The 27,841-nt window shown below is 45.5% G+C and overlaps 10 protein-coding genes across 14 annotated transcripts in view; 8 read left to right on the top strand and 2 right to left on the bottom strand.

Moving 5' to 3' along the window:
- The first annotated feature begins 209 nt into the window (after positions 1-209).
- LOC117582088 (integrator complex subunit 14) lies at positions 210-2,135 on the top strand. The gene is made up of 2 exons (XM_034269650.1): positions 210-838; positions 898-2,135. The coding sequence occupies exons 1-2, from the start codon at positions 298-300 to the stop codon at positions 2,118-2,120; spliced, it is 1,764 nt and encodes a 587-aa protein (XP_034125541.1). The 5' UTR covers positions 210-297; the 3' UTR covers positions 2,121-2,135.
- Positions 2,136-2,233: 98 nt separating this feature from the next.
- LOC117582090 lies at positions 2,234-2,973 on the top strand. Its single transcript, XM_034269652.1, has 2 exons — positions 2,234-2,683; positions 2,739-2,973. Exons 1-2 carry the CDS (start codon positions 2,297-2,299, stop codon positions 2,922-2,924), a joined length of 573 nt encoding a protein of 190 aa, XP_034125543.1. The 5' UTR covers positions 2,234-2,296; the 3' UTR covers positions 2,925-2,973.
- LOC117582086 (phospholipase A-2-activating protein) lies at positions 2,913-5,687 on the bottom strand. Its single transcript, XM_034269645.1, has 4 exons — positions 5,371-5,687; positions 4,444-5,310; positions 3,764-4,393; positions 2,913-3,699 (listed from the first exon to the last, which is right to left on the bottom strand). Exons 1-4 carry the CDS (start codon positions 5,526-5,528, stop codon positions 2,988-2,990), a joined length of 2,367 nt encoding a protein of 788 aa, XP_034125536.1. The 5' UTR covers positions 5,529-5,687; the 3' UTR covers positions 2,913-2,987.
- Positions 5,688-5,907: 220 nt separating this feature from the next.
- Positions 5,908-6,575, top strand: LOC117582091 (zinc finger matrin-type protein 5). 2 transcript variants are annotated; one of them, XM_034269653.1, is made up of 3 exons: positions 5,908-6,086; positions 6,144-6,278; positions 6,334-6,575. In XM_034269653.1, exons 1-3 carry the CDS (start codon positions 5,960-5,962, stop codon positions 6,480-6,482), a joined length of 411 nt encoding a protein of 136 aa, XP_034125544.1. In that variant the 5' UTR covers positions 5,908-5,959; the 3' UTR covers positions 6,483-6,575. The 2 variants fall into 2 exon arrangements, with proteins under 2 accessions (XP_034125544.1, XP_034125545.1); XM_034269654.1 differs by having other exon boundaries at positions 5,999-6,066.
- LOC117582089 lies at positions 6,461-8,569 on the bottom strand. The gene is made up of 4 exons (XM_034269651.1): positions 7,737-8,569; positions 7,462-7,670; positions 6,787-7,403; positions 6,461-6,716 (listed from the first exon to the last, which is right to left on the bottom strand). Exons 1-4 carry the CDS (start codon positions 8,346-8,348, stop codon positions 6,553-6,555), a joined length of 1,602 nt encoding a protein of 533 aa, XP_034125542.1. The 5' UTR covers positions 8,349-8,569; the 3' UTR covers positions 6,461-6,552.
- A 607-nt stretch (positions 8,570-9,176) lies between these two features.
- LOC117582247 (probable splicing factor, arginine/serine-rich 6) lies at positions 9,177-9,984 on the top strand. The gene is made up of 3 exons (XM_034269858.1): positions 9,177-9,310; positions 9,437-9,564; positions 9,648-9,984. The coding sequence occupies exons 2-3, from the start codon at positions 9,443-9,445 to the stop codon at positions 9,982-9,984; spliced, it is 459 nt and encodes a 152-aa protein (XP_034125749.1). The 5' UTR covers positions 9,177-9,310; positions 9,437-9,442.
- Positions 9,985-10,061: 77 nt separating this feature from the next.
- LOC117582087 (RNA-binding protein 5-A-like) lies at positions 10,062-16,396 on the top strand. 3 transcript variants are annotated; one of them, XM_034269648.1, is made up of 10 exons: positions 10,062-10,249; positions 10,302-10,371; positions 10,662-10,735; positions 11,208-11,285; positions 11,730-11,856; positions 11,949-12,185; positions 12,238-12,714; positions 12,769-13,606; positions 13,667-13,916; positions 16,179-16,396. In XM_034269648.1, the coding sequence occupies exons 2-10, from the start codon at positions 10,305-10,307 to the stop codon at positions 16,293-16,295; spliced, it is 2,265 nt and encodes a 754-aa protein (XP_034125539.1). In that variant the 5' UTR covers positions 10,062-10,249; positions 10,302-10,304; the 3' UTR covers positions 16,296-16,396. The 3 variants fall into 3 exon arrangements, with proteins under 3 accessions (XP_034125539.1, XP_034125538.1, XP_034125537.1); XM_034269647.1 differs by lacking the exon at positions 16,179-16,396 and adding an exon at positions 13,980-14,223; XM_034269646.1 differs by lacking the exons at positions 10,062-10,249; positions 10,662-10,735; positions 16,179-16,396 and adding an exon at positions 13,980-14,223.
- Positions 14,575-15,538, top strand: LOC117582206 (homeobox protein 2-like). The gene is made up of 3 exons (XM_034269813.1): positions 14,575-14,972; positions 15,066-15,389; positions 15,454-15,538. The coding sequence occupies exons 1-3, from the start codon at positions 14,851-14,853 to the stop codon at positions 15,536-15,538; spliced, it is 531 nt and encodes a 176-aa protein (XP_034125704.1). The 5' UTR covers positions 14,575-14,850.
- Positions 16,397-16,966: 570 nt separating the features above from the next.
- Positions 16,967-18,697, top strand: LOC117581977 (queuine tRNA-ribosyltransferase catalytic subunit). Its single transcript, XM_034269464.1, has 2 exons — positions 16,967-17,133; positions 17,209-18,697. The coding sequence occupies exons 1-2, from the start codon at positions 17,045-17,047 to the stop codon at positions 18,374-18,376; spliced, it is 1,257 nt and encodes a 418-aa protein (XP_034125355.1). The 5' UTR covers positions 16,967-17,044; the 3' UTR covers positions 18,377-18,697.
- A 385-nt stretch (positions 18,698-19,082) lies between these two features.
- Positions 19,083-27,841, top strand: part of LOC117581978 (dnaJ protein homolog 1) — a 14,960-nt gene continuing 6,201 nt past the window's right edge. The window contains exons 1-5 of one of the 2 annotated variants that reach the window (XM_034269466.1): positions 19,083-19,309; positions 26,066-26,223; positions 26,284-26,620; positions 26,687-26,915; positions 26,971-27,340. In XM_034269466.1, coding sequence (XP_034125357.1) covers positions 26,395-26,620; positions 26,687-26,915; positions 26,971-27,340 — 825 coding nt within the window. In that variant the 5' untranslated portion in view covers positions 19,083-19,309; positions 26,066-26,223; positions 26,284-26,394. The remainder of the gene's footprint in view (positions 19,310-26,065; positions 26,224-26,283; positions 26,621-26,686; positions 26,916-26,970; positions 27,341-27,841) is intronic. The other variant, XM_034269467.1, reaches the window with a different exon arrangement.

The following is a 27,841-nucleotide window of genomic DNA, read 5'->3' on the forward strand; positions in this document are numbered from 1 at the left end:
CACTTCTAGCTAAAGTACAAGAAGAAGAAACGTAAACAAAAAAAAACTCTCGAGAACAGTCTGATCGGTGAAAGTAAGGCAAATAAAATCTGATATAATATTCAGTGATTAAATGATTGATTCTCAATCAGGCGGTTGTTTCAATTGATTTTCTTTATTTCCGCCAAATGGACGACTCTAAGTGAATACGGCCCGAGGCGAATGGCACTTTCAGCTGGAGCGCAAGAAGAAGAAACGTAAACAAACGACGCTGCGCTCAGGAATAAATACATTTTGGTGGTTTTAACAATTTATAAAATGCCCACAATCATAGCTGTCGATGCATCAATTTCGATGCTGCGCCAAGTGCCCGGCCGGAATGAGCACACATATCTATCGCTGGCCATCAAGGGCATCCAGCATTTGCTGGACAATTTCACGGCGGCCGGCAAACTGGAGCACCTTGCTCTGATGTCGTACTCCATGACAGCGGATCTGAGGGTGGATTTCACCCGGGACTACGATCAGATACGGCAGGCGGTAAAGAAGATTGAGACTGTGGACAAGTCGTGTCTGCTGACGCTGCTCAAGACATCCGTCAGCATAATGTCCACATGGGGGGCACAGAACGTGCTCCAGCTGGTGGTGTTCACCGACTGCGGTCTGGGCTTTTGCAGCACCTCGATCAGTGGGTTCCTGGAAACGTATGCCGGCAAGGAAGCCGATCCGGAGTACGCATGGCTCCGCACGGTGGCCAATTACAATCTGAACTTCATCTGCCTGGGACTGCACAGCGATCTCTTTTTCACACGCGCTCTGGTCGTGTATCAGCAGCTGCTGGATGCTGCTGCACTGAAGGGTGGGTAGAGGAGTGCACACACCTCATGAGTTTGTACCCTAAACGTGTTTGCATTCCAGGTCAGCTTTTTATGACGCCTGTGAAGAACCAGGAAACAAATGAGGGAGGAAGCGCCGCCTCTGCGCCGAGTCACAAAAGCGAACTGGGACGCACGGCCGTCTTTGAACTGATTGAGCGCCTGTGCGAGACGAGCTACAAGTCCACGGAGGTCACGTTGAGGTGCGGCAGCTATTTCCGCATGGAGGCGCCTGTCCTCCTCTGGCCCCCTACAACGCCGTACGAGCAGCCGGCAGTGCTGGGTGGCGTAGAGGCGCAGCTGCGTCACATTGATCAACGCATCGAGGTGTGTGGCTTTCTGGCGCTGTCCGACATTGGCTCACCGGCGACACTCAGTCGGCATTGGGTGCTGCCGAAGGTGGAGCGTGAGAAGACAAGTCGTCGCTCGGCGGGCATGGCTGCGGGAATGGCTAAGCCAGCCAAACTCACGCTGGACACGAACAATCCCAACTATGTGCTGGAGAGTCTGGAGCAGGACATTCGTGAGTTTTACGCCAAGGACCCCAAGGACACCGAAGAGAGCGGCGACGATGCGGATGTCACGATCGTGCTCAAGCACTCCACTGGACCACAAACGGAACAGCAGCGAGAGTCTCTCTGTGTCCTGCTGCACGGTGCTCTGAAAATGGAGAACATGGCCGCCCTGGTGCGAATGGGCGATAAGTGGTACGGCTTCATCTATGCCTTCGCCGATGCCAAAAAGAAGTCCAATCTGATGCTAAACATTCTGCCGCCGGGCTCGAACGTCATACCCTGGCTGGGAGATCTGGAGTTGCTTGGGTTTGCCGAGGATCTGGCACCCGGGGAAACAGCCAGCTTTCCAGTGCGCGCCGATCGTCGCTCCTACTCGCAGAGCAGCGTTGTGTGGATACGGCAGGCGAGTCTGCAGTCCGACGTGCAGAAGGTGCTGCGACACGCCAAGAAGATGCCCGACAAGACGCAGCACTTTTACAAGGAACTCAATCGCATTCGTCGTGCCGCGCTGGCGCTCGGTTTCGTCGAGCTGCTCGAAGCTCTGGCCATGCTGCTCGAGAAGGAGTGCGCTCACCTCACACTGAATGGCGCCAGCAACGAGTGCACGGTGCAGCTGCAGCATGCCGCAACGGAGCTGCGTAAAACCTCTAATCGTGACATCAAATCCACAATTGTGCCTCACCAAAAGGGTGGGGTGTCGGATGTTAGCAGCTCAGCTGCCGCTGCATCCACAGCGGGTTATATGTATTAAAAATTAAATAATAACTTTGAAATGTTTTATTTAGTTTGGGTTGCATTGAGGTAACGGCTCTATGAGCTCGCTGTAAAGCACTGCATCTGCTGAACTTTTACAACACTGCTACAGATAATCGAAACGAGTCATCGTCATCGTACTGCGAAAATAAAACAAAATAAATAAATAAAACAATGGGTCCGGATCCTGGTCCTTCTGACCCTGGTCATGAGATATTTCCAACGCCAGCGGTGGACCATCCGCGTGTTGGTGTCGAGAGCGAGGATAGCGACGACTCAGACGGCTACGATGGCTACCAGCGGCTTGCCATGGACGATGTGAACGACAATGAACCGAGAACAGAGCCACAGCCACCACAGGTGGAGGTGGAGTTAGAGGCGGTGGCCAACACACTACCCTTAGATGATGAGGACATCGATCTGACAACAGCGGAAGTTACACATGGTGATCCGAATATGCCGCCCATTGAGTGTGCCGACATTGAAATCGAACGACAAGTGTGGAATGAGCCGCGGCCCCAAGCACTACAAATGGAGCTGGATAAGACGCGTACAGAACAGGTTGGAGCACATACATAGCTGATGGATAGTTTTATGAAATAACTGTTATCCTTAGATACTGAAGGCAATGTCCACAATTACGTTGCCCAACATTACGGTGCCGGAGTGGGCAAAAGGTGTGCCCGAAGAACGCTGGAAGTTGGAACTGCTGGAGCGCATAAACAACCGACAGCAGCCAGCAGCTGCAGCAGCAACGGCAGCCACAGAAGAGGTGCCACAGCATTCCAAAGATTGTGTATAATATTGTGTATTTAGAAAAAAACGTTCTCCAATATATAATTTAGACTTAATGCAAGAAGTAGTTTTAGAATGCAGCCAGCAGGGCCTGTCCCACCGAGTTCACCTTGCTGAAGTTCTCGGCTTGGGGCGTGTTGGTCAGCTCGCGCAGCTTGTCCATCACATAGTCAACGGAGATCACCTGGGCAATGGTCTCCTGGCCACAGGGAGTTGTGGTCAGATTGCCAATGGCCTGCATGGACCGGTAGCAGGCCTCCAGATCCTTGGCCCACTTGAGCAGCTCCACAACGCCCGTCGTGACCATGTAGCATATTTCAGACTTGGCCACACCCTGCGTCTGCGAAATGGTCAGATTCAGATAGAAGGTGGCCATCGCAATCTGCAGATTGGCACTGCCCGCACGAATGCCACTGATAAGCTCAATGATCTGGGGCAGCTGCGACTCCACCGCCTGCCGTCCCGTCTTGTGGGTGAGGCTGTTGGCCAGGCATCGCACGATCATCAACTGATTAGCCGCTGCTCCACCCAGCTGTGGTAGCACGATGCTAAGGAAATCATGGCTATTGCAGAGCACACTGAAGATCGCCTCGTTGCGCACGGCCAGGCGCAGTATGTCGATGACCGGAAAGAGCTGACCCACTGGCCATTTGAGCAGTATAACCAGTGCCTCCAGAGCAGTCAGTTCGAGGACCGGCGACTGTTCGGTTAGCTTGATGACAGCCAGCAGCAGTTCATCGCCAACTTTACCATCGCTGGGCGTCAGCTTGCTGTTGAACTCTCTGAAAGGAAAAGCAATCCAATTCAATTCAATTCAAGGATTGCTCCACTCAATGCTGAACTTACTTCATTTTCTCCAGCACTTTGGCGGCATCACAGGTATCAAATGTGCGATAACTGCTCACGGGAAAGTGTTTATCGCCCGCACCCACAAAGTTTACATCCACGCTGGACGGAGCATGGCTGCTGCTAGTGGAATAGCTGGAGGAGCCTGTAAAGGGATCCGCATTGCCGGTAGTTCTGACATTCGTATTGCTGGAGCCGGGCACATAGCGAGAGCCGCCAGTGAAGGGATCCTGATAGCCGGTGGGCGCCTGACTCACCACCATTGGCCCACTCTCCGAGTTCTTTACAATGAAATTGGCCACCTGCTCTAGATACGCCTGCGGCAGATCATTCTTGTGTATGAAGGCCTGTGCGGCCAGCCAGGGATCTTCGCCGCGATTGTAGGGCAACTTTATCGGGGGAGCCGTGTCCGAGATGTCAACATTGAACACAAAATCATACTCCTTGCCCTCGTACAGATTCTTGCCCGAGCTCTCCTGCGTGCCGCCCGACGCTCCTGTGACATCACCAACTAAATTCCACTTGCCCAGCTCCCAGCTATAACACTTGACGGATCCATCCAGATGACGCACCATTTTCGTTTGTCCCTCGCGGGTGCCATTCGATAGCAGCGCCTCAGGACCTGGAAGACTAAAAGAAGGAGTTAAGTCAGCGACTTCCAGAGCTTAGCCAATGCTCACTCTGTCTTTTTAACGCCGCCAATCTCTTCGGTTAGCTGCGACTTGCGTGTGGCCACTGCTAGGTCAAAGGCTTTCCGCACGGCTTCGCTCGCTTGCCGCGCTGGTTCCTTGCTAAAGACTCTCACAACGCCATCGCTGCAGCCCGTGACAATGTCGCCGTTTTGCAGGCACGCCACTGACCACACCGATATGGCCGGATGCAGAATGGGCTCGCCTAGCTGATCGCCGGTTATCACATTCCACATGCGTAGGGTGCTGTCCTCGCCGCAGGAGACGACCACTTGGTCGCCCAGCGCCTGATTCCGTGCCATGGCATAGATGTAGTTGGTATGTCCCGTCAGCTTGCGCACACACTCGCCATCTTCGTTCCAAAAGTGCAGAACAGCATCGTTGCCGCACGAGAGCAGCGTGTTGGCCTCCAGGCCAATCAGACCGCGAACGCAGTCGGTGTGGCCCTTGAGCAGACGCAGCTTCTCGCCCTTCTCGTTCCAGTAGTAAATGCACTTGTCGGCCCCTCCGGTCACGTACTTTTGTTCCGTCTTCAGTGTGGCAACCGCCCACACAGCTGCTTCGTGCCCTTTGAGCGTTATGGTCGTCACTTCGCCCGTTTCTCCAATGGTCCACACACGGGCCGTTTTGTCCCAACTGCCACTGATGAGGCTGCGCGGATGCAGGCCCTCGGACAACGCACAAACGGTCGACTCGTGACCTTTAAGCGTAAGCAGCGGCAGAAAGCCGTCTTGCTTATAGACGCAAATTGTCGCGTCATTGCTGGCCGTGCAAATCCACTGCTCGGCGGTATGGAAATATATGTAGGAGATGAAGTTTTTGTGGTCTTGCAGGGTTAGGCTCTCAATATACTCGTTGCTGGAATGTCAAAGGAAGCTTGAGGATGGACAAACACGTGTTTTAGCTCACAGAACGCACCCAATTGGCTTCCACAGCTTTGTACTCTTGTCCCGAGAGCCAGACAAAATAATTTGACCGCCCTCGGGCGTGCTCGCACCAACTGCAACGGCGCGCACATCCAAGCTATGCCCAAACAGCTCACAGCTAAGCTTATACGTGTCCAGCGTGGGCTCCATTCCTCTTCTATATGGGTTAAAACTCTGAAATTTCTCTTTTCCGCCGGCTTTTTGCCAAATTCTCGTATTTTACTTAGTGGTGGTGTCAGCGACTCCTTTGCATGAATTGCCATTCGCGGCGGTGCAGTGTTGCAAAAATATGTGCAGATATCGGAGCAGATGATTTGATGTATTTGGACTGTCTGGGAAAGTTGTGACAGTCGTGTAAATGATAGCTATGTTCAAAAGGCAATTGTACATAAATACAATAGTACCTGAAAAGTTGATAAATATAATTAATTTTGCAAATATGCAAAACAAAATTTGCCAGCTGTGTGCATCTGATAGTCCATTGGCTGTCATCACGATGGCGATCTGCACTATCGACACATGCATTTTCAACGCGACCATCTCTAGGACAAAAAGTAATTGTTTACCTTAGCGTTGCAAAAATGGGTCAAAGTTATTTTTGTGATTACTGCGGCTGTTATATGAAGAGTGATGTAAATGTGCGCAAGCTGCACAACAACGGCATCTCTCACACGGTGGCCAAGTACCGGTACATGCGTCGCTTTGATGGTGGGCAGGCAGCCCCGAATCTTTCCGAACTAAACTAACATTTTGTCGCTGTTATAGATCCCGCAAAGATTTTGTCAGAGGAGCGTCTAAAGAAGCCATGTCAGCGCTATTTTAAAGGCTACTGCAAGTTTGATCTATATTGCAATTATGGGCATTATAGTGAACAGGAATTAAAGAAGCTGGAGAAGCTAGGTACGTACGAATTATGATGAAAAAACTCAACATTCACTCAATTTGTATTCTGCAGTTGCTGCTCAGAAGAAATCCAAATCTAGAAGGAGAAAACCCAAGAAATGGCCCTGGAAAACTCACCATCACGCTGGTTTACCACCATCGCTCCGTCCAATGGAATTGGCAAAGTTGAAGACAAGCAATTTTGAACTCAACTGGGGCTAAATGTTGTTTACTATTTAAAAACAATGTTCACAAATTAGTCTAGGAAAAGTAAATGTGTGCACAATTATCGTCATCCATTTAATATGCCAATAACCTTATCCATTATGCGGGATATTTTCAAATTAATGCGCAAAATGCGAGCATATTCGTAGTGAAATGATTTTGGGGAATGCCCGCTCAGGTTTTCTTGATCCGGATCGCACAAGTGAGCCAGCAGGAAATAACAAAAGTGCTCTGAAATATATATACAAAACATAATGATGATGCAATGCCATGATATCATTCCCTGTAGCCATTAGCTCACCTTGCTCCTGTTCTACGGCAAAAAAAAGCGGAGTGTTGCCAGCTCTCGACTCTACGGCATTTAGGATATCCATCTTTAAGCGACGATCCTTGAGCCTGTGTTTGGTTAGTTCTAGTCTATCGCAGGCACGCTCATAGTATTTGGCAAATGCCTTCTCGGGCGTCAGCTTTGGATCTGGCACCTCTGTTGCTCTTTCATAGACTGGCTCATCATCCAATTGCCGCTTATCGATGCAGTCCAAAATGGTCTCTGCAACGTTGTACTGATTGTGGCGTACTGTCAAGTGCAAGGCCGTGTACCCATCATCGTTGGTTTTCAGCAGGAGTTCCAGATCAATATGTAGCATTAGTTGCCTTATCGATTCTAGATCAATGTTGTTGATGACAGCTATATGCAGAGCCGTATTGGAATTTTCGTAGATGTGATTGGGCAAGCAGCCCGCTTTCAGCAGGTCTGTGACCAGTTCCGGATCAGCATCGTTCATTAGGGCAAGTTCAAGGCAATCTTCACCTTCCGAGCTGAGCATTTCATTGATATTCCAATGGTTATGGGTGCAAGTAAAAATCTGACGTCTTACGGCATTAATGTCGCCCCTTAAAATTGCATCATGGATGGGCCTAAACGGGAACGATAATTAAACATCTGTTGGTGCATTTGGCATGTTGAATTACTCACAGCAGGCCTTCAGGCGACAAAAAACGAGCCGTCTTGAATTCGTTGGTCATTATTCGTAGAGCGAGAGCCTTTAGTTGCTCCTTATCCGGACCGTTTTCGATATAGCTGTCCATTTCTTCGAGACCTTGGCACACACTGATGGATGTAACCGAAATATTCGAGCTGCGACGCTCGGATATCGGTCGTTGTATTTCTTTGATCGCCGGTTCCTGCGAAACAATAAATGTTATAAATTAAATATTCAAACTCAGCTTGAGGCCACTCTGTTAACTTACAGGAAGATCCAATTTTTTCTTCTTGATTATCACGGGTGTCAGTTGTTTATCCTCCCGTTCCTGTTGCGCCTGTTCAGCTGCGGACACTTTGACAACCTTTGGCACACAGTTGTTGCGCTTGCGGCCACGCTTTTTCCCGACAATTAGAGGCGCGGATCGAGCTGGACTGGGGCTGGTGCCACTGGGTGCACCAGAATCGGGTGAATCATTTTCTAGCAACATGTTTTGTGGTGAATTTGGTGTCGTATGATGTCGATAAGATATGCTGGGCCTTGGCTCTTCATCTGTTTGTGTGGAAGCGTTTGCTTTGGATGCCCCACAGTAGCATTGTCTTTTTAGCTGCGAGGTAAATGTCGTAGATGTTTTATCGCTGCCGTGTCCATTAATGGCATCCATGACACGTTGTTGCATACCTTTATCGGGTATACGCAAGAGCAATCTGAATATATCCTCGTATATGGACTGAAAGGATTTTCGTTGTATGTACGCGTTGCTGTTCAATGGTACGGCTCTTGCAACAACTCGAACTGGCGCCGTCTGCTTCAATACCAGGTCTGTGTCGGACGGCACTCGCTGTATGCGCTGTGTTTTCGGTAATAGCACTTTCTTCATTGTTTAACACTTTATACGGCTCTTTCACAAAAAGCAGAGTGACGGCTGCCGAGCTGATTATGTTTCTCTTGATTTTCGGGTGAAGTCCGTGTTTAGATCGAAGGGTAATATTATAAAATGGTTATTCCCCAAGACACGCTGCGTGGTGAGTGACTTTCAGTGTTGCCAAGCGCAAGGCCTCTGAAGTTTTAAAGCACTTAGAGGTGTGCGATACTTCGACTAATTCGCCACAACTGTAAAAGATCACTTACAGTGATTTCGTGTTAGATTAATCATATTTGTATAACTAAGAATACAGCTTATTAGATAGTAATTTTTCTTTAAATTCACTTCTGAGCCCTTTTGATTGTTAAAGTTTTGTTGTTATGTTTTATATTATTGTAGTAGGTTCGTCTCTAGATACATCAATCATCAACTATCGCCATTGTGTGAATGGCAAATAAGTAGGAGTGGGTGTCCCTGAACAAACACCAAATCTAATCTACGATCCTCTGATCTGATTAGAGTTTATTAACCTAAAGACTGCCGATATGGGTGCAAGGCCACTATTTCACCTCGAGCAAAAATATGTCATGGCCATGTGGAATGGTCACATCTTTTAACAATTTGGTGGCAGTGAAAGCGCTAGACTTACCCGCTGACTCTTGAAAAATAATGCAAATACAATTGTAAAATAAATGCTTGAGTTATAAAATAGCTCAGTAAATTTTAAAATAATCGGGATTTTCCCCTAAATTCCACAAACAGCTGTAAGTGATGTTTATCAGTGTTCCGCTTTCCAACACATTCCGCTCAGTCCAAGTATCGATAGCTTGCAGTCGGTTTTGTGAATGGCAAAGTAGGCAGAGTTTTTTTCGACAGCCTTTTTTTGTTGTACAAATTTCATTTCACGCTCAATAAACGGACTACGGGAAGCGAGAATACTTTAAATATACTCTTGGTCTCCCAGAAAAGTGAAATACGTAAGAAATGTACAAATTGGAATACGTAACTAGCTAAAGTTTACCTTTAGAGCTCTGCAAAAGGGCCACTGGCGCATGTAAGGAGAGAGAAAAATTAAACATAATTACCGATTCGTATTAGATTAGCATAATATGGATTCCCGTTACGGGAGAGGCTTCTCAGGAGGAGGCAGTGGCAATGACAATGTCGGTGGAGGCGTTGACCACCGTGAGAGTCAATACAGACGCTACAGTCGATCCCGCTCACGTTCACGGTAAGAAAAACCTTTTGGTACATACCTTTGTACGTATGTACATATGTATGTATGCATTGTACTGGTACATATTATGCTTGCAGTGACAGGAACCGAGACTACAAACGTCACAATTCGCGTTCGCGCAGCCGCGAGCGTTCCTCCCATTACAATAGGCATGCCGGGGGCAGTGGCAGTGGCAGTGGCAGCCAAGACAAGGATCTCTATCGCGACCTGATCGACGACGACTACCAGGGGGAGCGGAGCTACAACTCGCGCAATCGCAACGAGGACAACTATGACCGTCGCGAGCTGTTGATGCTGTTGTTAGCGCTGGTGGCCACCTTCTTGATACTCGCCGTCAGCGCCCTTGCTCCCTTGAGGCTGATGCTAGCGCCCTTACTCGCGTTGTTCACTCTGGACCTAACACAACTTGCGTAAGAAAGCCAACGAATTGGGAAGTTAAGGAGAAAGGTCAGCCTTGCGACTGATAGCCGTAGTATTATTACCTTACAACAGCAACAGCAACCAACCGAACAGGGAACGCGACAGGGAGCGGGAGAGGGACAGAGACCGCGAGAGACGCTTCTCCTCCGATGATGAGAGCGATGAGAGCCAGTATCGTCGCAAGCATCACAGACCCTGCAACGAGGCCCAAAACAACATCATTCTCTTCGGTCTCCAGAAGCATGTTACGGAGGCAGACGTAAGCCAGAAAGGAGGGCGATTTGTAACGATTTGTAATGTAATCCTTGCAGATCATGGGAGAGCTGATCAAAGTGGATATGGAGCCGACTTCGATAAGAGTGATGAGGAAGCAGCCTACAGGTGGGTTACACATCCAACGAGCTTACTTTATTTGCTATACATATGATTAGGCTAGTCTAAAAGAACACGAAGAGCGTGAGTATTGAGTGGCCAGCAATCGGCAGTGATCGAGAGGAAATACAATTCATTTAACAGTTGGCTTACGGCTTACGACAAACATCTACAAAATTCCACAATACTCGAAAACCAAAAGCAATCCCAATCTCCAACAAATGTTACAAAACTATTGAAACAACCAACAACATATTTTGACAAAAACATTTTCGTATCTGCTTCTATCTAAAATTTAGGTGCCTCACGCTGTTTCGCATTTGTCGAGTTTAAAACCGTCGAGGAATCGAGACAATGGATGGAAATAACTAAGGTATCCCAAACAAACCAACAAGACAGGGAATAGTCACATTGATTCAACCATGAGCCACGAAATCTCGGCACAAATGAAAACCCCGAGGCATCATCTGTAACCAAGTTTGGCTTTAAGTTCGGTTCTCCCTTTGTCGCCCTTTTCAGTTGGGCATTGAGCCTAAAGCATAAAGCATTAAGCATTTCATAATTTCATCTGTTCTGAATGTTGTTTCGCTTGCTTCTCTAGTCCAAATTTGGATGGTTTTAAGCGAGAACTGAACTTAAAGTAATCATTTCACTCTCAAATAGCGGTTATCAAATGGAGCAAAAGCAAACTGCCAGCGACTACAACCGGTGCGACCTCTGCGCGTAGCAAACAGCAAACACAGAACAAAAGCAACCTGGTGACTGTGTAGCCTGTGAATCTTGTGATCCAATCATTCCAGTCCCTAACACGCAGTCATTTCTGTTCTCTTCCTTCTCTGCTTCAGGGCACGCTCCAGTTGGGCGACCACCGGGTGTCCATGCAGTATAGCCACACACGGATGTCTGACTGGACTTGCATAAAGGTAACCAGAAATGCTGCTAATTACTAAGATGTTGCATTAAGAACAAATCCCATTTGAGCTTTCGTTCAACGTTTGTGGTTCTGTGTTGCGTTGAATATGTTCATTGAGCGACAAATGCAAACAAATCGCGTTGCAAACACACACATACAAATGTGCACACACAGCAGACCACAAGCCAATAGTAAATGCGGTACTATCTAGTGTTCGTAAACGAGCGATGACTGAAGCCTCGCTCAATGCCCGTAAGCGTGCAGTCCCTTCATGTGGTGGATCTTTACTCAGTGAATATATGAAATTTCGTATCAGAAGGCATTAGGAAGCTCAATGAATACTTTAGAGTAGGATATGTGTGCTTCATTCAGCATCTTGGTATATGTTTACACTTTAGTCCAATCAAAATCATCATAAAACATTGATAAATCCTTTCGTTTATTGCAACTTTAGTGCGGTGCCAGCAACTTTAAGCGCCGCTTCCAGTGCTTCATGTGCAGCGCATCTCGCGAGGAGAGCGAGAACGCCCTCTGTGGGGGTGGAGAAGGAATCGATGAAGTCACCCGAATCCTCACAAAAAGTATACCAAACAAAAACAATCTCATGCCATGCCATTTTGTTCAGATAGAGATACACACTCATTAACCTGCCTGCCATGCTTACCCCATGCAGAGATTATGTTACGCAATCTGGATGCCCTGACCAACGAGGAGGGCGTGCTGACTGCCCTCCAGCAGCTGCTGCCCAAGCTGGCCAAATCCATCAGCAAAGTGCTGATCAGTCGTGATACCCTGACGCAGGCATCGCGAGGCATTTGCTACCTACAATTTGACACACTCGTTGACTCCATGGAGTTGCACAATGCCCTGACAGCGCTGGATCCGCCGCTGACCCTAGACGATCGTGAAGGTAAGCTGACTCTTAAGTACTCCTTATTCTTTTCTAATCCCTTCATTTTCAGTTGCCATTAGCTACTGCGTCGATGTTGATGATCGACCAAAGTTAACAAAGGAATCGCCAACTGCCATTGCCACGAGTTCGGCCTCTGGAGGCATTCCGAACGGCTCAATTGCAGCTGTGGCACCCTCGGGAGCTGGTGGAAGCTACACTCTGGCCGACGTTCCCCGTCTCGCCGAGTACAGTGCCTCGCTGTATGCCTCCAATCCGGCGGAGCAGGCGCACTATGTCCAGTATTACACGGACTACTACACGGCAGAGATAGCAAAGAGCAGCGCAGCAGACCTGCAGCTAACAGAAGCCAATTCCGGTGCTGCGGTGGCTCTCTCGGCCATCCAACGGAAGCAGAAAAAGATGAATCAAATTGAGACAACGGCCACGGCGGCTGCCATAGCTGCTGCCCAGGCAGCTGCCGAGATTAAAGCCGCCTTCGCTGCTCAGAATGTGATTGCCCCAAGAGGAAACGATGGCAAGACTTATCGTAAGTAAAAGGAATACATCTAGAGGCTTCAGTTAACACTCTTCACCACTGCAGCTGCTCCCGACGTATCCCGGTACCAGTACGATGAGACCTCTGGGTACTACTTCGACCCGAGCACGGGTCTCTATTACGACGCCCACTCCCAGTACTACTACAACAACGAAACGGGAGCGTATCTGTACTGGGATCAGCGACGTAGCACCTACATTCTGGCCACTCCGGCCTCCACCCAGGCAGCACTGAAAGAGGGTCTGGCGGAGGCCGAGCAGAAGGATGACGATTCCAGGAAGGAGAAGGAAAAGGACAAAGACAAGGAGAAGGACGGAAACAACAAGCATGACAAGGTGAAGGTGGCCAAGAAGATCGTCAAAGACATGGAGAAATGGGCCAAGCAGCTCAACCAGAAGAAGGACTACACCGTGGTGGCCACACCCCATCCCATCCTGACGGGCAGCGAGATGTCGGGGCCCAGCACTTCGCGTTCCACTCAAGGCTCGTATGCAGATGTTGGATTCTCCATCCTAGAGAAGAAGGAGCGCGCAAAGCTGACCGACTTTATGCCGCCCTCGGCTCCACTCAGCGGGAATAAGCTGTTCAAGGCTTATGGCGGTGGCTCCGAATCGGATGAGGACAATGCGGCGGGACCCGCACGGGCACCGGCGGTGGCTGTCGGTGGATCCGGATCCAGTGCCGCTTCTGATGAAATGGACTTTGTGGACTTCCAGAAGCTGACGTGTTTGTTATGTAAACGTGCCTTCCAATCCCTCGAAATCCTGCAAAAGCATTTGAAAATGTCAAATTTGCACAAAGAGAATCTGGCGAAGCTCAATCAGAGTTCAGGAGCTGTGGCTGCTGAAGCCGATAATGATCCAGACAGCGATGCGGGATTATCGTAAGTTAAAGGCCAGTATATGTGACCAGATATTTTGTTAATTCTTGCGATTATCCTTAGCTATCGTGACCGCGCCAAGGAGAGGAGACTGAAGTACGGGGAGAGCGATCCACCGCCGCCGAATCGCAGTCGGGAGCGCTTCGAGCAGGAGATAAAGACACTGCAGACACGTCAGAAGAACAACGGCAGCGCGGCTGCAGCCCTGCCCATCAGCTCGAACAATGTTGGCAATCGCTTGATGCAGAAGATGGGCTGGACGGAGGGTCAGGGTCTGGGCCGGAAGAATCAGGGACGCACACAGATCATAGAGGTAAACACAAGTCATATACAGCCTTTCGTCGGTAATGTTTTAATGTACATTTTATATCCACAGGCTGAGGGTCGCACCAAGAGTATAGGCCTGGGAAACAAGGTGTGCAACCTGCCACCTGGCACAGACTACAAGTCATACATCAAGAAGATGATGAAGCAGCGCTATGAGAATGCCTGAAGATGCCAGAAAAATGCCCGAAAATGTATTTATTAAGATTTTAATTATTATAATATGCTTTCTGTGGTATGATAACATAAATTATTCAAATACAATTGTAAAATACATGCGAAATTGTAAACCATAACTGCAATCTGAGATAGGATAATATTGAATATTTGCGTGGAGCCCGAAAGAACTCTCACATTTACATGGAGAAAGAGCGCCTAGAAAAGCAAAAGGAGCACTACAAGTGGCAGGAGAATATCTTAGAGGCGCTTATCAACAACCAAACAGAGGAAACGCAGTTTCTAAGATAAACAAATAAGTAAATTCTCCTTAAGCCGGTGTTCACATCTTTCAAAAATTCCAACCGTTGTGTGTGGAGACTAATTCGTCGAGCAGCTGTTTAATAGGTGGAGACTTGCAATGTCTCTGCTTCGCTTTGCAACACATGCGAACTTGTCTGGTCGATAATCGATAAATGAAGTCGGTTTTGTGTGAATGGCAAGGAGGCATAGATTTTTTCGACAGCCTATTTTTGTTGTACAATTTTATTTCACGCTCAATAAACGGACTACCGGAATCGAGAATAATTTAGATATACTCTTGGTTCTCCTAGAAAAGTGCAATACGTAAGAAATGTACAAAAGTAACTAGCTAAAGTTTACCTTCAGAGTTCAGCAGAAGGCAAAGGGCCTCGACGACAGGCGTGTGTGAATGAGGAGAGAGAAAAATCAAACATAATTACCGATTCGTATTAGATTAGCATAATATGGATTCCCGTTACGGGCGAGGCTTCTCAAGAGGAGGCGGTGGCAATGGAAACGGCGGCGGAGGCGTTGACCACCGCGAGAGTCAATACAGACGCTACAGTCGATCCCGGTCACGTTCACGGTAAGAAACCCTCTCGACATGCATAGCTCTATTTATGTATGCCTTTCACAGGAACATATTTACATTATACAAAAAAAATGTATGTGCTTGCAGTGACAGGAGCCGAGAGCACGGTGGCTACAGACGTCACAATTCGCGTTCGCGCAGCCGCGAGCGTTCCTCCCATTACAATAGGCATGCCGGGGGCAGTGGCAGTGGCAGTGGCAGCCAAGACAAGGATCTCTATCGCGACCTGATCGACGACCTGATCGACTACCAGGGGGAGCGGAGCTACAACTCGCGCAATCGCAACGAGGACAACTATGACCGTCGCGAGGACAACTACGACAACAATCGCGACCACCGGTGGAAGAACTATGAGCGGCAGTCGCGGGAACGAGGGAACTCCGACTACGATCGCGGGAATGAGCGCAACAAGTGAGACCTGGATTGTGTTGAACGCATTCTTTCGGTTGCTTAACCCTTCAATTCCTCTTTCCAGTCGGAACGCTGACTATCGGCATCATAATAATGGAAACAACAGCAACAGCAACCAACCGAACAGGGAACGCGACAGGGAGCNATGAGGACAATGCGGCGGGACCCGCACGGGCACCGGCGGTGGCTGTCGGTGGATCCGGATCCAGTGCCGCTTCTGATGAAATGGACTTTGTGGACTTCCAGAAGCTGACGTGTTTGTTATGTAAACGTGCCTTCCAATCCCTCGAAATCCTGCAAAAGCATTTGAAAATGTCAAATTTGCACAAAGAGAATCTGGCGAAGCTCAATCAGAGTTCAGGAGCTGTGGCTGCTGAAGCCGATCCTGATCCAGACAGCGATGCGGGATTATCGTAAGTTAAAGGCCAGTATATGTGACCAGATATTTTGTTAATTCTTGCGATTATCCTTAGCTATCGTGACCGCGCCAAGGAGAGGAGACTGAAGTACGGGGAGAGCGATCCACCGCCGCCGAATCGCAGTCGGGAGCGCTTCGAGCAGGAGATAAAGACACTGCAGACACGTCAGAAGAACAACGGCAGCGCGGCTGCAGCCCTGCCCATCAGCTCGAACAATGTTGGCAATCGCTTGATGCAGAAGATGGGCTGGACGGAGGGTCAGGGTCTGGGCCGGAAGAATCAGGGACGCACACAGATCATTGAGGTAACTAAAGATAACTAAAACTGAAATATTAAATTAAATAATTAATGCAATTTCTGGCATCCACAGGCTGAGGGTCGCACCAACAATGTGGGCCTGGGAAACAGGGCTGGCAATATGCTGCCTGGAAACGATTACAAAACTTATATTAAGAAGATGATGAAGCAGCGCTATGAGAACGCTTGAAGAAATTTTGTTTTATTAGATGCAATTTTATTCCGCTTGAATTTTAAAGTATTTGGGCCATGGTTAGTTACCTAAATTATACATCCCCTCACCCATTTGTGCTCATTTAGAATTGTTTAAGTTAGCAATTGTACATTAGATTTGTACAAAATATCTTAAATAAAGCATTTTATTCGACTTTTATATTTCAATGTTTCTGTATAAGAGTTCCAGAGCGTCAGTATAACAGTGCAAAAAGATCGATATACATATGTATATACATAGAAGGCATATGAAAAGGTTAAAACCATGTCAGTCTAAGCTAAAGTCATTATTAGTGTTTGAGAGCAGCTTTGAAAATTACATTTTAATATTAAGATATGGAAAAAATAGGGTATAAAAATACCCATACTATACTATACCTACTTGTTGACAAGCAACAAATTGTCAAATGACGTTGAATTTCGTTGACCTTTAAATTTTATACTTAATTTGAAAACATTCAAAGAAAAGGAAGTCGTGATTGTGATTGACAAACCGGATAAAATTATAGTTTTGGCGCGGAGGCTTCTAACTAGCTGGTAATATCAAATAGAACATTAAAATCGAGGAAAATAATTTAAGATTCACGGTATAATTACAGTATATTTTGAAAATGCAAGGGTATATTTCGGTATACTTCCACGGTCACACTGGTGCGGCATACTAAAACGTGCACCGCCAAACAAATTTTGTATTTAATTTGATTGTTTTTGTCATTTGATAACTAAATGAGTCCCAGAAATATTCCTCCACTCACCTACAAGGTCGTGGCCGAGTGCTCCGTCTCAAAGGCACGGGCTGGCCTTATGACACTGAGGTGAGTGTACTCAAAATTGATTCGTTGTTACTGATGAATGAAAATGAACATCTTGAATGGTTTTTCGTTTCACAGGCACAGTGAAGTAAATACGCCAGTGTTCATGCCGGTGGGCACACAGGGAACATTGAAGGGAATACTGCCGGATCAGCTGATTGAGTTGAACTGCCAAATCCTGCTGGGCAACACGTATCACCTGGGGCTACGACCGGGAATTGAGACTTTGCGGCTAGCTGGCGGCTTGCACAAGTTTATGGGCTGGCCACGGGCCATATTGACAGACTCTGGTGGCTTCCAGATGGTCTCGCTGCTGCAGCTGGCCGAGATTAACGAGAAGGGCGTGAACTTTCGCTCACCCTTCGACAACAGTGAGTGCATGTTGACGCCCGAGCACTCGATACAGATCCAAAATGCCATTGGGGCAGACATAATGATGCAGCTGGATGATGTGGTAAAGACGACCACAACCGGACCACGTGTGGAGGAGGCCATGGAGCGGACAATTCGCTGGGTGGATCGCTGCATCGAGGCCCATGCCCGGGATGATGATCAGTCGCTGTTTCCCATTGTCCAGGGCGGTCTCGATGTGCCACTGCGGCAGCGTTGCGTCTCCGCGTTGATGGAGCGACAAGTGCGCGGATTTGCCGTCGGTGGACTGAGTGGCGGCGAGAGCAAACACGATTTCTGGCGCATGGTTGATGTCTGCACGGATCATCTGCCGCGTGACAAACCGCGATACCTCATGGGCGTGGGCTTTGCCGCCGATCTTGTGGTCTGCGTGGCCCTAGGCATTGATATGTTCGATTGTGTCTTTCCCACGCGTACGGCACGTTTCGGCTGTGCATTGGTCGACAGCGGACAGCTGAATCTTAAGCAGCCGAAATACAAGCTGGACCTGGAGCCCATTGACAAGCAGTGCGAGTGCAGCACGTGCAAGCGTTATACCCGTTCGTACCTCCATCACATTGCCACCAATGAGAGCGTTTCTTGCTCCCTGCTCAGCATCCACAATGTGGCCTACCAGCTGCGTCTGATGCGGTCCATGCGGGAAGCCATTCAACGTGATGAGTTCCCGAAATTTGTGATTGACTTTATGGCCAGACATTTTGGCAAGGATCCGATTCCCACATGGATACAGGAGGCTCTGAAAGCAGTGAACATTGAACTGCCACCAGCTGAGGAGAAGCAGGAGAAGGAAACGATAAAGCAGGAGAAGCATGAGCAAGCAATAGAAGTGTCGTAGGCAGCTAGCAGTTAACACACCACAGAGGGAAAACATGAAACGTTTGTTTACGCGAAGTTTCTGATACCCTTTAGCCAGTCTGTAGAATTTTCATACATTCTTAAAAGGCATTTGTACATATCTGACAAATATTTCTTACCCAAAAACCGAATACTTTGGCATGTGAATGTTGAAGTGGTCGGCACCACTGGTTTACACCTAACCAAATGCATTATTATACCATAAGAAATCATCACAACTAAGCTGAGAAATTAAGCAAATCAACAATAATATGACTATCAAAAATTAAAACAAACCCATTCTCCAAACGCCTAGCTCTCACATACAAGGGTATCAGAAATACCGGTTTCTGTTTCTGCTTGCCAAACTTTTCCAAGTAAAAAGCTTTTCTCTATGGGAAAAAGCTCTGGGGACCAGCTGTATGACGCATAAACAGCAATTCGATTGCGATCGTCTCGCGGCGAAACGTCAAATTCATTGCCGTTTTTGATTTTGTACTTCAGTTTCGCTTTTTTTTATCCCCGCCCCGTCTACGACTTTGTTGTACTCGCACAGAAAGTACATGTGAAGAACACACGTATAACAGCTGCTGCTGCAGAAGAGTCAGAAAGAAACGAAAAAAAAAAACACAATAAAATAAAATTGCCTCTCACTTTTTTGACTCTGTGCTTGAGGGATCTCTTGCATGGCGCTTTTTCAGATCGCTGAGAGCTGACAGTGAGAGAGAAACAGTTGCTGTGTGGGGCCCAGTGGGTACCCAGTTGCCCCATTCGCGAATTCTGCTCCGTCGTCGTCGGGTCTAACGGTCTTGCTGCACGCATCTTACGGCACATTGGCAGCGAAAAAATCGCGCTAATAATAAATTGAAACCGAAATCAGAAGATCGGAAATCCAAATAGAGCGTACACCCACACAAAAAATCCACAATCAATTGTAAGAAATCCCGATTGAACTTTTTCCACAATACAATTTATTGCTTTGCAATGTCAATTAATCACGGACTTGTGCAAGTGCGTGAGTGAGATGTGTATGGAGAGTGTTTGCCAGAGTGTATAGACTGTCTGAGTGTGTGCTGGATTGAGCATGAGAATTGTGTGTGTGTGTGTGTGTGTGTGTGTCTCTGTGTTTGTGTGTGCTGAAGCTTAACACGGCTCACTCTTGTCTCGGATTCGTTCTGTTCTGTTGCCAAATGTGGTCAAAGCGAAATAACAAAAAATAAAATATACGCACACACGCACAGTACGAGCGTACACCAATACGTGTGCGTACCAAGTGCTTTTTATGGTTTTGAAAAATACTGTGAGATTCGATTGTCACCTGCAGGATCGATTGGATCGTGTTGCCTTGCTGCTGGAACATCTCACACGACAGTTTTTCGTGCTCGCCCCAAGCCCTTACATAAAGACTGCCGCGCCGATAGCATCTGCAAATTAGGCAAAGTCCAAAAGCGAACTCTTCACGGTTGGTCCCCACATCACACATCGCTTTTATTCTTTTCCTTTCCTTCCTTTGATTTTATTATTTATATTTTTTTCTGTATTTTCAAATCGTTTTGGCTTTTGCCAGTGTTTTTGATTTTTCATGGTTTCATTTCTTTAAATAAGTTTTATTTTTAGCATTTTTAGTTATTTTTGTGTATATGTTTTTTTTTTCATTTTCACACACCAATTTCGCTGCTGTGGCTCGCTGTTTGCTTGATTATTTTTCGAAATGTTCATGCCGATTCTTTGGAATATACACAGCCCCGAGAATCCGGGCACAGAGCACAGCACAGCACTCTGTGTGTGTACTCATAATGTCGGTGTGAAATCTGTTCAAAAACTATAAATTTTCGGCAAAAGTTTAAGGTGCAAATGCATACTCCTTACAGTTGAATACAAGCTTTCAGTAAGCTTGCAAAACTGGCTTCAAAGGAGCAAAGCTGGCAGAGCCTGCAGCTTGGGAAAATTAACGGCAACAGTAAGTTCTTCATTCTTAGTTTTCTGGGATTTTTCCATGATCCAAGAGAAGAGCTCTTTTTCTATTTCTGCTCAATTAAATAAACAATTCCTGTGCAACAAAATGAATTAAACAATTCTCTTGAACCAACAACAACAAAATGTGCTGCTGCTAGGAGCTGCGCTGTTTCCCTCTCATTGGGTGTTTCTTGTGGTCTTGTCGACTTTTTATGGCCAGACATTTTGTCTATTTTTGTTGCCTCATTTTTCAAACACTCAAACTGTGTTGGCCACAATGAAATTAAACACAGCAAAATCGTTGCGTGATTAAGAAAAAAGTAAACACACCAAGCAGCCGATTATGATTGAACGCACACATGAAGCATAAAGTTGGGGAATGAAGCAAAAAAAAAAAACGTTTTTGGCTCTAATTGTTGGCCTCCAAAAATGCCAAAGTCTCAGTCAAGTGGCCAACATTCAAGTGGGGGATAAATCTCGCAAATGGCAAATTACCTCGAAAGAGAGTTCCACCAAGACCTCAATAAGAGTGTGCATACGAATAAGCGAATTGATTGCTGGTAATCATAATCAGTCGAGAATTTGTCAGTTTTGTACCGTTAACAGACTCTTGCTCTCGCTTGGTCGCGTCTTATGCGCTGCTATAGGGGGTATGATCGGCTATAGTATATGTTGTGAATGGTGAGAGGGCAGCATCGAAGAGCTTCTAGCGAACTTCACAATACAATCAATATTGAAACTATCCCCAAAACGACCCGTCGGACTTGGTATAAGTACAAGCAAAAGTCAAGAGCTAACTTTTTGTTCCAAATGCTTATTTTCCATAACATAAAATGTTAACGTCGGATAAACGTTTAAAAGAACTAACCCTTCTAACGTTGGTTCTGCTAGGGTATCAAGAGCTTCGGCCTCCCCCGTGCCCAATCTGCATTTGTTGTTTTCTTTTGCTTTTGTATTTTTAAATTATGACACATGCGAGAGGCAAAGAGAGACGACCGAGCGACCAACCACCTCCACTCACTGGCGGCGCTCACTCGCCATATTTTGGAGAGCGGAACTAACTCTTTGAACAGCTGCTGAGTGGGTGGGATGGACAGACGGACGGACACATGCTATATTCGTCATGAGAGAAAGAGATGTGATTAAGAAGAAGAGTGAGTGAGAGAAAGGCACAAGAAGAAGAGCAACAGAACAGGAATAAGAAGAAGCGAAGCAGAGGCAGAGGCAGAGGCAGAAGACAGGAAGAAGAAGCAGAGCAATTAAGCAAAGTAATTCGGGGGTGAGGGAGAAAAAACAAAACGAAAACACAGGGAATACACTTTCGAGGAGGTTTTCTGTTTGTAATTGATTAATTAAATTTTTGATATATGTTTTGTGTTGTATTTCCGTGCTGCGGTCTTGTGTCAAGTGCTAAAAAGCGGTTTTACATTTTATAAATGAATGATTACTTTTTTCATGTCCGGACCACACTAAAGTACGCTTCTCAACGCATTAAAAACAATAACAAAAATGCATTAAAAAACAGAAACACTTTGCGTATTTTTCAAGGATTTTTCAATCCATTAAAAGTATTCCATTTCACATTAAAATAAATGTTAGTAGCGCCCTAAAATCATCTTGGGGTACCTTAAAAAACAAAAACCAAAACTGTTTTCATCCATTTGAAAGTGTTTGCACTTGTTTTGAAACACACTTTCTGTCCACAAATATTTTCCAAACAAATGTATAAAAAGCTTTCCATTTTGCGTTTATCCATTTAATTTGCCACAACGTTTTAATCAATATTCTGAACAAAAAAAAAAAAAACAAGTGTTTCATTTTCAACGGCAAAATGCAAATTTCGGCGAGCCACTGAACAAAAATTTCCAAATTCCAAAAAATCTTCAGCGAACATATTTTGTGTGTTTCTTAATAGTTATTCTATGCAAATTAGTTGTGTGTGTTTTTGTGTGTGTTTCCGTTTGCCAAAATAAACGGAAATAGAATGACTTTGCACAGATTTTATTCTTTGGAAATTGATGCTCCACTCGAATTAGTATTAGCTTTCGGCATAAACAGAGAGGTGAGCCTCATGGAGAGGCCTCCCCCCAATTCAAAATTCATTACTTAATAGTGCTCATTGTGCTCACATTTTTGTTGAATGATTCATTTTATTCAAACATTTCTCCAAAATCAAATACGTCTGCGGATTGTGCGTGGGGGTTCAGCTGTACAGCTGGGACGACAGGTAAAAAAGACTTAGTCATAGGACCACCTATTTGTGACCTATAGACCACTTCTTTGAGTAGTTCCAGCAACCCCAAACAAATTACGAATTTCATTATGCAGAGGTAGGCATTTTGATTATCTTTTGCATGGGGGCTATTACCGATTAAACATACTTGTTAGCAAACATTAAAATATTCACGCTCAAACATTCCATTCCTACTTCTCCCTGCCTGTCGCAGTTGGATTTTCTTCACTCCCTTCCAGGGTATCATTCACAGCGACCCATGAATGCCTCCTTGTACCTCCTTCCTTGTTTGGGCATCTTATGTTTTTGGGGCTTATTGTGTGGTATGTGGATTTGCCCAAACGATTTGACTTCGTTCATGGCAGTTGGCTAGTTCTCTGCCTTTTTTGTTGTGGATCATTTGGTCAAGAGTGGGTGAATAAACTTCATGGTGTCTGATCGCTCTTTTTCTGTGGCTCATTTTAAACAGCAACAACGTCAAAGTTGGTTGACAATGAATGAGTTGCTTGTTGACTTTGAGGCAAAAGCAAAAGCCAAAAGCCAACAGCCAAAAGCAAAAAAGAAACACCAACAAATGATTTTGTTTGTATATTTTTCGAGAGCGAGAGTGAATGGTTTGGGTGGATCAACAGTTGGCCTAACCTTGGTACATAAATCGAAAACTCTGGATTGAAATTGTGGGGCATTATTCACGCAGAATTTAATTGGAAATTGAAATGCATATTAGGGCGATCTTTACAAATCCTTCCATCTGCATATTGCAGGTACATCCAAAGGTCTCTCTTCTGTCATCTCCCTTTTAGAAGCACATTTATTAACAAAAGGCGAACACTGAACTGTCGAATTAGTAACTGATTTTGATCAACAAAATATAGCAGTGCCAGCCCAAGGCAGTTGACTTTGATCTTAAAAGCCATAAATATTAAATTTGATAGGCCAAAGCAATGCATAAATCACACAACATTTAATGCTTTTGTTGCTATTATTAAATATGAGAATTTCTTTTAGTTTTATATCAAATATGTGGAAATATATGTGCAAAAGCGAGCCGCAAAATTGGAATTAAAGCGGCAGAGTCGGATCCCAGTCATAAATCAAGTTCAATTCAATTAGAGGCAATCCGGGAACGACACAAAACATTGTCAGTGTACACACATACGAGTATTTTTCCCCCTGTGTGATGTCCCCTCATAACCTACGACAATTTATAACATTCACATGAAATGGCAGAAGAAATTCGCATGTAAATTGTGCAAAATGCGAAAATGATACGCGGACACACAATAAAAACAGTGCAAAAACAATACACTAATAATGCAATATTGCACATGGCCAATAAATTGTTAAGCAAATGTTATTCCTGTAATCAATAAATGAGCGGCACACCAGGGAGCTAAATTATTTATGCGGAAATATGCCCCACCAACCACACTTGCAACATGTTGTAACTGTCAATGTGGGCTATAAAAAATCCGACTTTATGCACAATTTCGATTGCAACATGAATTTATTTTGCAACTTAAGCCTATAATTCACGGAGGGAGAGTGCCGCCGAATCATAAAAGGAATTATTTAAAATGTGAAGGAAAAGCATTAAAACATTTTCAATTGCAATTTGGAGTATCCTTTGTATTGTGTAGCAAATAAAACCCGCTAGATAATCACCACTTGCATAACGTATTTTATATATAATATAACTGACAGCAAATGTAGATACTTCTATATAGACTTTCTATATCTATAAATATTTTTTAAATACACTTTGTGACCTTGTGGATCTTTTGTCGCTTCGCTCAATCTGGCGCACATTTTGCTGAACCGATTTAGGAATTGATGGCACGATCCCCAGTCCCCAATCCCCAATCCCCAATCCCCATATGCAAATTATAATGCACACTGCACACTGACTAATGTCTGGAATGGCGGCGCTGATCGCATCAATCGTCGGTTGTCAATAGAAACACGTCAGTCCCCACCCCGAGCTCTCTGTCTTTGCAACACTCTTTCGCGTTTTCCTATTTGCAATTCAAGGCAGACATTTAGTTGTGCGGCGACAATTTGGCAGCGTTTATTGTCAAAGCAACAACAGCAAGTCTTTATATGTTTTATTTATATATGAAATGATATACCAAGATGAAATCAGTTGAAGCTGAAGGCTGGACCACTGACATCTTGAACTTGAGCAAACCCGGGGCAGACCTTCAATGCAATTAGGGGACTTAACGATGATCGTATCCCACAATCCCCATGTGTACAGAGAGACTGACAATAATTAAACAAAACAATATAAATTCAATTTTAATCTAGAGCAAAAATATGTCTGCAAATAATTTCATTCATTGCAAAAGGCTTTTAGCATAGACTCAAAATATTTGTGAGACCTTTTCAAATATTTAAAATGTAACAAAGGAGTGGAAAAATAATAAAACAAAATATTTCTTCACTGAAAACATAATGCAAAAATGTTTTGGCAAATATTTTCATTCATTTTGACAAGCTTTTAAATTAGAAACAAATTGTTTGAAGCTCCAGCTAAACCTTATAATTATACATTTTATTCGAGAGCACATTTTTGTAGACTTGGTTACATCCGCAAAAATACATCTTGATAAATCCTTTCCTTATCATTTGATAGCTAAAAGCGGCCTCTGTTTGTTGCGGCTAAAATCACTGAAATCTTCAAAAGTAATCCCACCGCTTGGTTCTCTAGGAAAACCGCAAGCTGTGTTCTAGTATCAGGAAAAGTTTTATATTACAGCGGCTGTCGCGCTGGCCGTTGATAGAAATGTCAACTAATCAAGAGATCTTTCGCATCAACTTGTGAGTTGCCCCATTGGCACTGTTGTGGCCAACCCATTCATAAATGTCATCGTCAATTCTGTGCCCAATTGGACTGAAGGAACTATAAGAACTTTGAGCGAAATGTTAAGGTCAATGCAAATTGGCTAGAGAACAATTTTCAGACAGCAACAAATAAAAGAAGAAAAAATGAAATAAAAATGTACAGAAATATGTTGAAATGTGTATACATACATACATACATGTGTAGAGACATGTTTAGGTACATGTGTATATGCGAATATTTATGCGACTTTTTGCTGTTGCTTTTGTCATTTGTTTGTCGCGAGGGCTTCGAGCTCAACATTAATTGAACTCGAAGTGTTTTAGAGTCCGGAAAATATTTAATTTAAATGTGTCCATCAATTGCTGGTAGACAAGAGCGATCAATATATGTGCATAGATAGATAGAGTGTGAGAGAAGATATTTCCAATGTTCCGGTAAGAACAAGAAATATTTCTAGCGAGGCGATCTAAAATTAGTCAAAAGGCGTGGGCCGCCACCCGCAACCATCAGCATTGAGCATGGCCAGGGGTCTGTGACGTGTCTTATGAGCCGAAATGGAAGTGTCTATGTGTGCGAAAATATATATAGAAATATACATAAATACATACAGGTATTATCTTTAAAGATTTCTGATTTCTTGCATATTTTTCTTGCAGATCTTAAGTGATAATAAAGCAAAGGCAAAAGCGAAAAGCGCGACAAAATGCATGTGCCATTATAAGAGCTACAAGTGGAAGATAACATTGGAGCAGTTTCATAGCAAATAAGAGGACTATATACATATATGGACCATAACTAACTGATAAATATATTTGTGAGTATTCAAAAATAATTAAATAAACTTTTATGGCTAATACTTTCTTATTTCTTACAGATTTTTCTAGACTCTTGCGAGTTTTACTTTACAAATAAATATAAATCTACATAGCACCGATCCCCGCTCAGCTGCTACACACCCTACCACATACACACATAAGCACCTGCAATGGGCAAAGATTACTACAAGACGCTGGGGCTGCCCAAAACTGCCACCGATGAGGAGATCAAAAAGGCCTACAGGAAATTGGCGCTGCGCTATCATCCGGACAAAAATAAAGCCGCAAATGCTGAGGAGAAATTCAAAGAGGTGGCCGAGGCCTACGAGGTGCTGTCGGATAAGAGCAAGCGGGAGGTGTACGATAAATATGGCGAGGATGGCCTAAAGAGCGGTGGTACGTAAAGCAAATGAAACTCGCACAGAAAGTACTCCCAATTGATCTTCTTTCAACCTCCTTTAGGCACTCGTAATGGCGGCAATACGAACAAAACATTTACATATCAGTTCCATGGCGATCCGCGTGCCACTTTCGCGCAGTTCTTCGGCAACAGCAATCCCTTTTCCTCCTTCTTCGACATGGGCGATAATCTGTTTGACAAGAATGTATTTGATCTGGACACGGAACCGGACTTCTTTTCATCGCCCTTCGGTGGCATTGGGTCACGGCATGGTCTTGGCAGTGCCTTCAGGTTGGTTCCACTCCACCCGTACACTTTTTGCCCTCGTTTTGTTAACCTTTTGTAGGCCCTCTTTCAGATCACACTCCTTCAATGTGCACACACCGTTCAAGAAGGAACAGAAACAGGATCCGCCCGTGGAGCACGATCTCTATGTGACCCTGGAGGAGATCTATCATGGCTGTGTTAAGAAAATGAAAATCTCCCGTCGTGTCGTCCAGGCGGATGGCAGTTCCCGCAAAGAGGACAAAGTTCTGCAGATATCCATCAAGCCCGGCTGGAAGTCCGGCACGAAGGTCACCTTCCAGAAGGAGGGTGACCAGGCGCCCGGCAAAATACCCGCCGATATTGTGTTCATTATTAGGGATAAACCCCATGCCATGTTCAAGCGCGAGGGCAGCGATCTGCGCTATACGGCGAGGTTAACGCTCAAGCAGGTGAGTTTCATGCAGCCAGAGGAACTGTCAAAGGGTTTGGATTGGTAGGGGAAATCTGCCACAATCTCTTGTAGTGTTTCACAGAGCTTTGCAGCCGAAGTTCTCACAGTATGGCGCCCAATTAGAGGCGCAGCCAGTGCCTAAATCAAATTGTAATGAAATCAGGCAGGCATTATGGTTATGGCAAATTTACCATATACGCAAGACAAGCCAAACAGCAGCCGCCAAATTGGTCAACATGGTCAAGTTTCAATTAACAACAAGCAGGCAGCCACAGATTGAGCTTTGAGAGAGCGCAAGAGAGAGAGAGAGCGCAAGAGAGAGAGAGAGCGGCAGACACGCACATTTTTGGCCCGCTGTAATCTCGTCTCTCGAGCGCGTTGTCTCCCCCCCCCCCCCCCCCCCCCCCCCCCCCCCACTAACAATCCCCCACCCCCCCACCACCCACAAACAACACACAAACTTTTTATACTTTTTCTTATTTAAAATACAAACAAAAAA

This window comes from Drosophila guanche, unplaced genomic scaffold, assembly GCF_900245975.1.
Source record: "Drosophila guanche unplaced genomic scaffold, DGUA_6, whole genome shotgun sequence".
Classification (NCBI taxonomy): Eukaryota; Metazoa; Arthropoda; class Insecta; order Diptera; family Drosophilidae; genus Drosophila; species Drosophila guanche.

Excerpts from the sequence above, each read along its gene's own strand:
- LOC117582091 (XM_034269653.1), top strand. The coding sequence starts at position 5,960 with ATGGGTCAAAGTTATTTTTGTGATTACTGCGGCTGTTATATGAAGAGT. Across the intron at positions 6,087-6,143 it reads GTACATGCGTCGCTTTGATG|ATCCCGCAAAGATTTTGTCA; the intron begins GTGGGCAGGCAG and ends TCGCTGTTATAG. Across the intron at positions 6,279-6,333 it reads AAAGAAGCTGGAGAAGCTAG|TTGCTGCTCAGAAGAAATCC; the intron begins GTACGTACGAAT and ends TGTATTCTGCAG.
- LOC117581977 (XM_034269464.1), top strand. The coding sequence starts at position 17,045 with ATGAGTCCCAGAAATATTCCTCCACTCACCTACAAGGTCGTGGCCGAG. Across the intron at positions 17,134-17,208 it reads GCTGGCCTTATGACACTGAG|GCACAGTGAAGTAAATACGC; the intron begins GTGAGTGTACTC and ends TTCGTTTCACAG.
- LOC117582088 (XM_034269650.1), top strand. The coding sequence starts at position 298 with ATGCCCACAATCATAGCTGTCGATGCATCAATTTCGATGCTGCGCCAA. Across the intron at positions 839-897 it reads GGATGCTGCTGCACTGAAGG|GTCAGCTTTTTATGACGCCT; the intron begins GTGGGTAGAGGA and ends TTTGCATTCCAG.
- LOC117582247 (XM_034269858.1), top strand. The coding sequence starts at position 9,443 with ATGGATTCCCGTTACGGGAGAGGCTTCTCAGGAGGAGGCAGTGGCAAT. Across the intron at positions 9,565-9,647 it reads CGATCCCGCTCACGTTCACG|TGACAGGAACCGAGACTACA; the intron begins GTAAGAAAAACC and ends TTATGCTTGCAG.
- LOC117582090 (XM_034269652.1), top strand. The coding sequence starts at position 2,297 with ATGGGTCCGGATCCTGGTCCTTCTGACCCTGGTCATGAGATATTTCCA. Across the intron at positions 2,684-2,738 it reads ATAAGACGCGTACAGAACAG|ATACTGAAGGCAATGTCCAC; the intron begins GTTGGAGCACAT and ends TGTTATCCTTAG.
- LOC117582087 (XM_034269648.1), top strand. The coding sequence starts at position 10,305 with ATGGGAGAGCTGATCAAAGTGGATATGGAGCCGACTTCGATAAGAGTG. Across the intron at positions 10,736-11,207 it reads AATGGATGGAAATAACTAAG|GGCACGCTCCAGTTGGGCGA; the intron begins GTATCCCAAACA and ends TCTCTGCTTCAG. Across the intron at positions 11,857-11,948 it reads CACCCGAATCCTCACAAAAA|AGATTATGTTACGCAATCTG; the intron begins GTATACCAAACA and ends TACCCCATGCAG.
- LOC117582089 (XM_034269651.1), bottom strand. The coding sequence starts at position 8,348 with ATGAAGAAAGTGCTATTACCGAAAACACAGCGCATACAGCGAGTGCCG. Across the intron at positions 7,671-7,736 it reads AGAAAAAATTGGATCTTCCT|GAACCGGCGATCAAAGAAAT; the intron begins GTAAGTTAACAG and ends ATTGTTTCGCAG. Across the intron at positions 7,404-7,461 it reads TTGTCGCCTGAAGGCCTGCT|GCCCATCCATGATGCAATTT; the intron begins GTGAGTAATTCA and ends GTTCCCGTTTAG.
- LOC117582086 (XM_034269645.1), bottom strand. The coding sequence starts at position 5,528 with ATGGAGCCCACGCTGGACACGTATAAGCTTAGCTGTGAGCTGTTTGGG. Across the intron at positions 5,311-5,370 it reads AAGCTGTGGAAGCCAATTGG|CAACGAGTATATTGAGAGCC; the intron begins GTGCGTTCTGTG and ends TTGACATTCCAG. Across the intron at positions 3,700-3,763 it reads AAAGTGCTGGAGAAAATGAA|AGAGTTCAACAGCAAGCTGA; the intron begins GTAAGTTCAGCA and ends TTTTCCTTTCAG.